We start from the raw sequence: 11572 nt of genomic DNA, 5'->3' as shown, positions 1-11572 counted from the left end.
GCAGCCGCCTTTGGCTGAGCCACAGTTCCTTTCAAAGACTCACAGCAGCAGCAGTCCAGAGGCAGGAAGATAGGAAGGACTTGAGGGCAAATTCTAATCTGCAATCTGACAACTTTCTCCTCTTGCACCACCAGCAAGACAACATATATTCTACATACATTTCAGGCACAAAGAAGAAAAGTGGACCAATTTTTTTCCTCTGAATTGGCAAGATTAATTCAGTTTAAAAAACTTCAATACAACTAAGACATTTCTGCAAGTGTCAAACAAGAGCCTGATTCTTCAGCAACATGACCACCCAAATAGACACTAGCATACATTACAACTATGAGTACGAAGAGGATGAGTATATGAACCAAGAAGATGAATGGGACAGAGACCTACTTTTGGATCCTGCCTGGGAGAAACAGCAGAGGAAGGTCAGAAAAACAAAGAAAGCAGACAGCTGTTTTAGTTCAAATTTATTGTGACTATTTACCAATATAGTCTTGATGATTTCCAAAGCAGTCATTTGCAGTTGAAAATGCTTATCTCAGTAGAAAATTGTTTTGTGTGTGTCTGAGAGAGAATTGTAATAGTCAAAGATTTGTTGTTGTTGTTGTTATTATTATTATTGTTATTATTATTAACTTCATTTTTACCCCGCCTTTCTCAACTTTGGAGGGGACTCAAGGCGGCTTTCAGATCCAGCAAAAATTCAATGTCACACGGGTAAACAATAAAACACATCTCATCAAAATGTTACTATATTATCATATAAATTATTATTATTATTATTATTATTATTATTATTATTATTATTCATTTCTATCCCGCTTTTATCCCGTGGGTGGGATATAAAGCGGCGTAAAACATATAAAATTCATACAAATACATCTGACCACAATACACAATCAGTTAAAACATCATATTGTGATATAAAAATATTACAATAGTGATGGAAAGATAATTTTACAGGGATCCCTACATCTGAGAATTAATTTTCAAAGGACGCATTATATTAACTTTATATTAATATGAAACAGAATCCAGGAGATATGTTATCAGTACTATCTGCCGACTAATTGAAAACATTGAAGATAAATGTTGGTGATATAACAACAAGGCTGATGCCATGTACACTTAATGGGGATGTCAGTATGTTAAATGGCATCTCTATATGCAATATACGGATGGTTGTATTTTCCTATAAAATAGTTTAATGTTGCTTTGTCATAACCTTGGGCAAACAGAATAGAACTAAAATTGAGATGCTGGAAATGTGTTGTGATTTGTGGACTGGTAGAAGGAGATATTATGCATTTATCTTAACTTCACCAGATAGCCAGGTCCCAATTATTCAGTGGTCATACTTTGGATTGAGCCTTTTGAAATATTTTTCTAATGTTTTCTAAAAGTCCATCATCAGTAGCCCAAAGCTCAGGACTACCAATATGCTCAGTCTACCATGAGTCTACACTATTCACCATATTTGCAGAGATATTTGAATTGAAACTGAGAGAGAAGTATACATAGCAAGTAAAACACTACCTTCTCTTGCTTAAACTATATGTAAAACCTCTATATCTTTTTTTTACCCTACAGAACTATAAACTGGCTCCTACAAGTTTGTAAAGATGCACAGCCATGTTAAAAACTAATTTGATAAAATGCATCCAATTGAAATGTAACTTAGGAAGCCAACTACATTTTACATTCAATGTGCAATTGAATTTCAGACATGTGTGTATGTTTTTAAAAATCGGAAGCCGTAGAAAAGGAGGTGATCAAGCCTGAGATGTTGTTATGCCAGAAGGTTTGTTTTTCAAAGATGCTTTTATTTATCCGTTTTTGTGGGAGAGAACTTCCGCCAGTAATAAGAGCAGCTTCAGTAGCAGTTTCTGTCCCTGAAAAAGAGCAGCAAATGTGTCCCATGACAAATAGGTGGGTGGTGAGTGGGCTGGAGTTTGTTGGAACCATAATGTGGAATGCAAAGATAAAAGTTCACTTCCTGCACATGTGCATCACAATTCTAGTTGTGACTATACATTAAAAATATGTAACACGTGGAGGAGGTAGTTTCTTTATCATGTCATTTCTTTCTGATATTTTGTAGAAAGAGCTCAAGGAAGTCAATGCCATTTTTCCTTTTCCTGAAAAAAACCTTGTGAGATACATTTGGCTAACTGAGACCCCATCTACACTCCCATATAATGCAGTTTGAGAATGCAATCTAAATGCCCCCCAGTGGCGCAATGAATTAAACCCTTGTGCTGTGCTGGCAGACTACTGACTCGAAGGTTGGGTTGCTGACCTGAATGTTGCCAGTTTGAATCCAACCAGGGGAGAGCATGGATGAGCTCCCTCTGTCAGCTCCAGCTCCAGGTGGAGACATGAGAGAAGCCTCCCACAAAGATGGTAAAACATCAAAATATCCGGGCATCTCCTGGGCAAGGTCCTTGCAGACAGCCAATTCTCTCACACCAGAAGCAACTTGCTCAAGTTGCTCCTGACACACAAAAAAACTGCATTGAACTGGATTATATGAGTCTACACTGCCATGTAATCCAATTCAATGCAATTAAACCACTCTGAAACTGCATTATGTGGCAGTTTAGATGGAGCCTAAGAAATACAGTTTAAAATGAATAGGAATTTGAGTCAGTCCTTCCTTAGTTCTATCGTGACACTGAAAATATTATTCACTCTGCTTTTTTTAAAGTTTTGAATTAAAAATGAACATTTTTAATAGGTAAAACTAATGTAAAAGAAATGTGATCATTATGCATTTAAAGAATTAAACAAAAAGGAAAAAATATTTTTATCTGATTATGTATAACAGGAACAAGTTTGAATATATAATTGTATCAACGTTACTACTAGCCCTCATCAAATCAGTTAAAGACCGATTTGTGCATTAGAAGGAAAAATCCTTCAGAGACATGCTGTCTCAGCATAGACATCTGTGGAGGATTCTGAACTTTATGTAGCCATTCTTTCAAAACTCTTCTGTTTTTGCAACCAGCAACCCAGAACTCTTCAACAAATTTTAATCAATTTCTTTAAGTATAGAATGTTTGTACCCCTACACAGCTAAGCAAAATGGTGATAACTGTAACAAGATGGTACATAAATGTTTAATACATCTGGTGTGTGTGGAATTAGTCTTCCAGTTAACAACACCTTCCATATCCTCTCAGTTTCGATGAAATTAGATTGATTAGATGGCAGATAGAACTGAAAGCAACATCTTATGAATCCGCTTTCCTGTGGACATATAAGGTGAACATGTTGTGACCTGTGAAAATACTGTACTGTACTTCTCTCTCATCTAGTTTTGAAACTCATATTCACGGGGTCATTATAAATTGAAGTTCACTTGAAGGCAACAAACAGCAACAAACAAGAACGTTTTAATCAGTGGTAAAAATAATTTCTGTTTCTCTCATTCCTTTTATAACACTGTCTTTCACCATTCTGTAGTCCATTTGATATCTCAGAAGCTCCATTTGAATGAACAAAAATAGTGCAAATGGACAGAAGTTGAATTTCCTTCTTTTGACTGGAAAATTGGTCCTTATTCTGAATTTATTAAATGAATGTCTTGCTTTTAAAAGCAAGAGTCTGCATGCTGCAAAAAAGTTCCTATACCTTTTCTCTAAAGTTTTTGTGTAAAACGTTTGGCTTACTTTTACTGCCCCCAACTTTCAGAAACAAGTGGTATTTTATTTATTTAATCATTATGTGGCAAATATTTGAGATGTTATGAAAGAAGCAATATCTGAATCAGTATCACAGTGCAAATCATTCATTTCAGTGGAGATGCCCCACTAATATAGATACATCTTGTGCAGTAGCATTGACTGGGGGTGTCAACTTTTAGTGTTTTACTTTGTCCTGAGCATCCTGAAACAAATGTTTCACTGACAGACATGTCTATAAATAACATCTGATAGAAGAGCATTCTTCTTCCCTGGACTGGAAATCAGTCTGGCATTTGTGTTCCGGGGAGCAACATATTCTCCCAGCAGGCCTGATGGATTTGCAAAGATCTGAAAGTGTCAGTCTCTTCTGCATAGTGCTAAAATAAGTTTTGCAAAGTACATTCCTGATGTGTCTGTATACGATGAGAAGATTCTAACTCCATGGCTGCGGAGCTTTGTTAAAACTGGTAATATAATATAGAACAGTGATCTCCGACCAAGCCAGGCAGTTGGCTAGCATGCATGTTCTATGAGACAATCTTGGAACGAGACGAAAATAAATGCCATTGTTTCTATTGTGGGCTGCCCTCTTCAGACTTGCCATTTCAGGATATGCATGGTATGAAATCTGTCAACAGTTGCTGGTAACGCTTGATGACGTCCTGAGGATTACAATGGACAGTGACGCCTAATTTTAACTTCAGCTCATAAGGTCTTGCTGTCTGCAATAGTTCAGACGCTTTGGTGTGGAATTCTTAGATTTCCATACACGTGTCATGGAGTAATTTTATGAACAGGAATGTACTTGGTGGATTTAGCACAGATAGGCACACTCACAGAGAGAGAGATCATTATAAGAAAATATTAAAGGAGTGAGCAAACATCATTTTATAGAAGGCATTTATTAAAAATTAAAATATGGTTTTGATAACTTGCCTTATGTGTCCCATTGCTATGAACATCTTAAAACATCACAGATTGCAAGGATTATGCCAGCTTCAGAAATACAAAGGGCAGTGGTAACCAGTTTGCCCCCTTCTGTCACTCAGATGGTATCAATGGGAACTCCCCAGTAGTTCAGGGATCCAGGTTTGTATGTCCTAACAGTTTTGGTGCTTTTGAGAAAGTATGTTGCATAAAAAGGCCATTGCGATTTGACACCACTTTAACTGCCATGGCTCAATGCTGTGGAATCATGGGAATTGTGGTTTTACAAGGTCTTTAGCTCTTTTTGCCAAAGAGTGCTGGTGCCCCACCAAACTACAAATCTCAGGATTCCAAGACATTGAGCCATGGCTGTTAAAGTGATGTCAAACTACATTCATTCTGTAGATGAATCCTACGTGTTAAAGTTTTAATGCCCTTTCTGTTCTCGGCAGAAAGATCAGAAAGCGACTGCAGAAAACTGTTTTTACAGAGGAGATGGTTTCCTTTTGTTTTGTTGTTGTTGATTTATACCTTGCTTTTTCTCTCCATAAGGTGACTCAAAGCAGCTTTGTTGGCATGTTTTATACAATGGGACAGCGATGCTCAGTTTTTCTGTTTTTATTAAAAGCTAATTTAAAAGCCCGAATGACAAGAAAGCAAAGAGTTTCTTTTTAAAAAATATATAATTATAAGGGTAACTGACTATTTAATAGTCTGGTGCATTTGTATGGAATCACTGCCTGTTTCTATTTGTACCATTTGTATGGTCTCGTTTCCATTTCCATCTGCCACTTACGGAAACGGGCACCTATACAAATGGGCTTTTCCGTCCAAGGTCTGGAAAAAAAACAAAGATTTTTCGGGCTTTGGGTGGCAAAGCGCCAGGGCCTGCCAACCAGGGCCTACAGCCAAGCAGGCCCAGTACTCGACTGTAGGCCCAGCAGGCAGGGCCTACGAGCGTCGAGTGCTCAATGGCTCATAGGCCTGGCTCGCAGGGCATACAGTCAAGTGAGCTGGGCCTACAAGCCATTGAGTGCTTAGGTCAACTGCGTCAAGCGCCTGGTGCTGGGCTGTAAGTCCTGTGAGCCAGGGCCTACAGCCAAGCACTGAAAATCAGCCGACCAAATGGCTACCTTTCACTTTTCCTTTCGTTTCACTGTTTCATTGTTTCACTGTTCGTTTCTTTCATTCTCAGGAGTTCCATTGCCATCCGAATGAACAGTACTGTACAAAACCATGAAAAAAACAGATTAAACAGGATTCAGGCCCTACCCTACTATTTACCTTGTACCAGGACTTGTAGCAACTTATTTAAAAGCAGTGGCTGAGATCCTATTTTGCTATCACAGTGGAGCTACTTTTTCAGTCAGGCTGGACCTACACTCCCAGTTTCAGAGCACAGTTTAACTGTCAGATAATCCAGTTCCATGCAGTTAAACTGTATTCTGAAATTGCATTAAATGACAGTGTAGATACAGCCTCAGTCAGCCAAAGGATTTCCAGCATACTGCAGATGGATGAGAGGGCAGGTAGAAATGGCAGCCCTTGTGGTCCTGCTGCACCTGTTTTGATTTGGGGCACCCATCATGCTTGGTTGTTAAAGGCCATAAATGTGAATCACTAAAGTTTTGAGATTGTAAATCTGGCTTACAGTATTATATCTACCAGAAAGGATGTTCCTCCTGCTCCTTCCCTCACTTTACCTTTCCCTCACTTTTCAGTGCCTCCTTCCCTAGTTTCTTACATTCCATCATTCACAGGATGTCCCTCCTGCTCCTTCTCTCACTTTTCAGTGTATCTTTTCCTTGTTTCTTACACCCATCATTCACACCACTTCCTTCCGTCCTGTTCCTTCCCTCATTTAATCTATATCCGAAGACCATCCTTCCTTTGTTCCTTGCCCTTCACCATTTATATCACTCAGGGCGCTTCCAGACAGTGTCAAAACATGGGATTTAAAAAAGGGGCAAAAAACCCTCAGAGTAGGTTCCCACACAGATCTGCCGGTTCTGGAATTTCTTCCCCTGCCATCCACACTGGCCTCCTTTCTGTGTCTCAGAATAAAATGGAGGATCCGACAGAAGTTTTTAATAAATGGTTATGCACTGATCTGTATGTGTGCATGTGCATATACCTAAATATAATAAATACAAGTATATTCGCATGTGTGCATATGAGGCTCAGCACATAATAGAGTGCATTAAAAAAAATTCCACCTTATTTCTCTCTTCCCTAATTATTTATAAAAGCTCTGTTTAATATTATACAGTGTAAAATGAGTTTCAGAGAGTTCTAATGATTCTCTGTTTGTGCTTCCTTTAAATCAGCTGTGCATCCATTTGACAGCCCAATCAGCTGATCAGCTGTTTCGGGCTTTTTGAAAAGGACATCAGCTGGAGCAGTCTCCATGAGGGGAGGAAGGGAAATATGTGTTTTTTGGAATGCAGGGTCACAAAGACATAGGAAGATGCACATCTTTTGGTCAGAAACGGGATAAAAGGGGACCTTTTGTAGCAATTCAATGCACATTTAGTGCTGATGTTATCTAGCCACCGCCCCTTTTGAAACGGGAACTCCCGTGTTTAAAGCCCTGTCTGGATGGGCCCTCACTCTCCCTTCCCTCCTGTTCCTTCCTTCACTTCATACCCTTGCAATGTGTTCTGTCCCTGTTTTTGTAAGAGATTAAGCAGTCATAGGAAGACGGGGATTTTATATAGATTGTTCAACCCATATTAATATCCCAGTAAGCAGAAATTTGAACCTGGGCCTGCCTCTTCCAAGGACAGAGCCTTGCACATTACTTTGTACTGGTTCTTGCAGATTTGTTATGAACTTTTTAAAAAGGTAAAAGGTAAAATCTGAAACACAGTGAAAAAAACATGGAACAATTAATGTAATGAATTTGCATAATTGGAATGCTAATTAGAATAATTTCCAATTACTTTATCCCGCAGGGTTAGAGGAGGTTGTTATGATGCATTCCTGGCTGAAATGTCAGTTTTAGGGGAATAGAACAGGCTATGTGACATCTACAGCTCTGACCTTCAGCAGAAGAAAGAAAATGGCCAATGTGACGGGAAGCTATAGCTAAGGGATTGCTCTTGTTTCCCCTCAGCATCTGCTGCCATAGGCAGTTGCATCACTGTGCCTAATGGAAGGGAACATGATGCACCTGAGCTTTGACAGAATTAATTTCCTTAACCTTCACCTGTCCAGAGAGTAATCTTCGGAGTCGCAGAGAATGAGACCGTTTCTTGGCTGCTTTCATTCACCATGTCATAGCGTCATCATGGGATTAGTGTCATCATGGAGTTGATGAAGAGCATGGTTATGCCACATTAAGTGCCGCCTCTGTTTTTCCATGAGTGTTTCTTCAATAGATCCCCACACTAATTTTGGAACTACTCTTCACTGGGGGCTCTTGACACTATGGATAGAGTTGGTGATATTGTAATTCAATCTCAAGTGTGTATACTAAAGGCTAATTAGGCACATAGTTGTGAGCAAAGTGCAGCTCTTCATACTGCAACTCCCACCATTCCTTGACACAAGCTTTTATGGCTAGGGTTGGTGGGAGTTGCAGTCTATCAATCTCTGTAGGGCAGCACCTTGACATTTAAACGATATTTAGAAAGAAATATGGTTGAGATTGCAGGAGCCAAATAAATCACTTGTAAAAGAAAAGGAAATGGATTTTGTCATTTGCCAAATATTATTAGTTGAAAACATCTGTGATAAGAGCAAGACTTTTTCTCGGTGCAGTTCAAGTTACTGAATGATAGTGCACTAGATAGAAATGCCTTTAAATGAATAACAATGTATATTCATCTGCAGAAATAATAATACTTTATTTATATTCTGCCCTATCTCCCCAAAGGGGAATCAGAGTGGATCACAGTACACATGCACAGCAAATATTCAATGCTGTTTGGACAGACAGACAGAAAGGAGGTATATTGTGTTGACGTCCAGCTTCACCGTCTTGGAGGTTGTGCTCGAATCCATCCACAGGGGAGTCACTCCATTCTCTATGACCAAGAGCCATTCCTTTTGGTTGCTAGCAATTTCTGGTCTTTTTCTTTATGGTGTCGTAAAATACCTCCCCTGCTTTTCTTTAGTGGTACCTAATTTCTGTACTTACAGCTCTAAGCTTTTTCTGAATTGCTTAGGTAAACAGTGAACTGGGCTGACAGTCGGATGCTCACTCTGACCCGGTCTTCGAACTGGCAACCTTAAACAATCTCCATGCCAAACTAAGAAGGAAGCAATTCTATTTTCATATTTTTTGTTCTCTGTTTCTGCGTCTCACAGTACCCATCGTGCATAGATCTTCCGATAGCGAAACAAAGCAATAATGTGAACCACACGTTCTTGTGAAATGCCGATTATGTTTGAAATTTCCCTCTGAGTGATACGACGATTGTCCTGAATCAATCTGTCAACCTTTTGCTTGTAAAACTTGGTGGTTGCTGTCACAGAACATCCAACTCTTTGTTTGTCATGCAAGTCAGATGTTCCCACCTCAACATCTTTAAACTCACTCGCCCAATGACGCACAGTACTCACATCAACACAATCACCATAAACAGCTTGCATTCTCTGATGAATCTCCTTTGTGGCAACACCTTCTGTTGTTAAGAATTCAATGACTGCACATTGCTTAAGTCGCATTGACCGACTGTCTGCGCAAGGTTCCATACTTCGCACTTTAACAACACATCCATTCAATGCTAAGACTTCCCGCCAAATGGAACTGTAGAGGAGAGTCTGCTGAACAAGCCAGTACCTGCTGCATACCAGTACTGCCATTTGTTTAGGAGTTACGAAGGAGGAGGCATTACTTTTCCTTCACCCCTCGTATAAAGGTCCTAGTACTCTCTTTGTTAGTATGCTCAGATGTAGTTCTGTTTTCCTAGACAGAATGCTTTATTCAATCAAATGTTAAATTGAAAAGTTTTTCAGACATGCATTTAGAGTGCCGTTGACATGTTTGTGAGCTTTTGAGGCTTGCCTCCCATTTTATTGTCATTTAATATATTATTTTGCTTTCAAGTGGAAAGAAATTGTCCAGTTTAGTTAGCGCAACACCTTTTCTAATCTCAAAGCATTAAAGAGTGACAGAGCAGAGTGCCGTTTGTTGGCTATAGCTGGATCTCTAAGACCTGAGCATATTTTTAAGAGTTGTTCAATGAGTATTAATAGAATAGATTAGTCAGAGGCAGCAGTTTGTACTCTCAACACATGGAAATGGAATGAAGATGCTGGGACAGAAGAGACACCACAGACCAAAGTACTGAACAAGATCCTGCAGCACTATTTCTGAGTGTAATCCTCCTTGATTGGATCCACTGTAGAACATTGCCTTTAAGTTCCATCCAAGAGAAGCAGCCCAGAAGGACACCATACTTGATATCAACAGCTGTGGAGACATTCCGCATAAGCATCAGGAATGCTCTGGCTGATCCAGTCCAAGCATAAGGCAACCAAAACAATCCCTGTTCCATAGCCAGGCTTGATGCCAGATTGACATTGGTGTACATAATCTGTTTCTACCAGGATCTAGGAGACCACAACATGTTCTAGAGCAGTAGTTCTCAACCTGTGGGTCCCCAGATGTTTTGGCCTTCAACTCTCAGAAATCCTAACAGCTGGTAAACTGGCTGGGATTTCTGGGAGTTGTAGGCCAAAACACCTGGGGACCCACAGGTTGAGAACCACTGTTCTAGAAACATGCTCTAAATCAGTGGTTCTTAACCTGGGGTCCCCAGATGTTTTTGGCATTCAACTTCTCGAAATCCTAACAGCTGGTAAACTGGCTGGGATTTCTGGGAGTTGTAGGCCAAAAACATCTGGGGTTCCCAGGTTGAGAACCACGGCTCTAAATTGATATTGGAAATTGGTTTGTAATTGTTGAATATGATTTGGTTCAAGGTGGCTTTTTAAATTTAGGTTTTACCAAAGGCTCTTTTAGACAGTATGGTACCCTGTCTTGCCACCACAAAGCATGGCTCACTCTGGAATCTGAAAAATCTGACAGGAGTCATCTGGTTGCCAGGAAGTTATGTCTTCAGATAATGATGGCCTCTCAAATCATGAATTAAAGGTTTTAGTTTGGGGTTCAGTTGCTGCTGTGTCCTCCCGGAGCTTCCAGCGGCTTTGGAAGAATGAAATGTTGATAGAGTGGAAAAGGTTTTTAAAAATAAAAAATAAAATCACATCTCTTCTATGAAGTCCTTTAAATGTCTAAATTAATTTGGGATGGGGGTGCAGTGGCTCGAAAACAGTAGTGCTAGCTCTGTTTTCCAGTTCAACACTTTTATTTAGGTATGTTTTTCAAATAATTGTAATTGATAGCTACTTGGTTACCCACTGTTTTTAATAATTTAAATGTCTGCATTTGAATTTATTATTATTTCAAATTATATTTTATTGCTATTTTGATGAAATGTGTCCCTTCCTCAGTTATAATTACTATTTCAAGTTAAATTGAAATTGCTGCTCTCAAAACTGAAATGCAGGAACCTCCTGAAATCGTCAAAAGAACCCTGCAGATATAAATATGACATATGGAAGAAGTTGCATCAAGTTCCAAAGTATTTGCTAATAACCACTAGCAGCATTTACTCATAACATGTCTCTAGTTCCTTGTCACCATTAATCACATATGTCATGTATGGGACAGCTTCAAAAAGACTGGTAGACAGATTAATTAATAACTGTTCTTATCGCTATACTTAGCTCAGTTAGCCTTCTGTTTTTACAATGGAAAGTTGATTATCATGACACTCATTTTTTTCCTTGGGGATAAAAATTACTACTTGATAGCCTGCTCTTTTCTTTAAATCATGGATTGGTTTTTGAAGTCATCAATTTTTAGTATTTTTTTCACACAAGTTTTTCACTGGTAGAAAATTCATTCTGAATTCATCACAACATCAGTGGGCATCTAATGGGTTCCTTTT

The 11572-nt window shown here is 39.1% G+C and overlaps 1 protein-coding gene across 1 annotated transcript in view; it reads left to right on the top strand.

Annotated features, from left to right (window-relative positions):
• Positions 1 to 11572, top strand: part of actn2 (actinin alpha 2) — a 72499-nt gene continuing 60927 nt past the window's right edge. The window contains exon 1 of the mRNA XM_062975252.1: positions 1 to 419. Within this exon, the coding sequence (XP_062831322.1) occupies positions 291 to 419 (129 nt within the window). The 5' untranslated portion in view covers positions 1 to 290. The remainder of the gene's footprint in view (positions 420 to 11572) is intronic.

This window comes from Anolis carolinensis, chromosome 1, assembly GCF_035594765.1.
Source record: "Anolis carolinensis isolate JA03-04 chromosome 1, rAnoCar3.1.pri, whole genome shotgun sequence".
NCBI lineage: Eukaryota > Metazoa > Chordata > Lepidosauria > Squamata > Dactyloidae > Anolis > Anolis carolinensis.
Note: the sequence above shows the minus strand (reverse complement) of the source record. Positions and strands in the feature narration are given on the sequence as shown.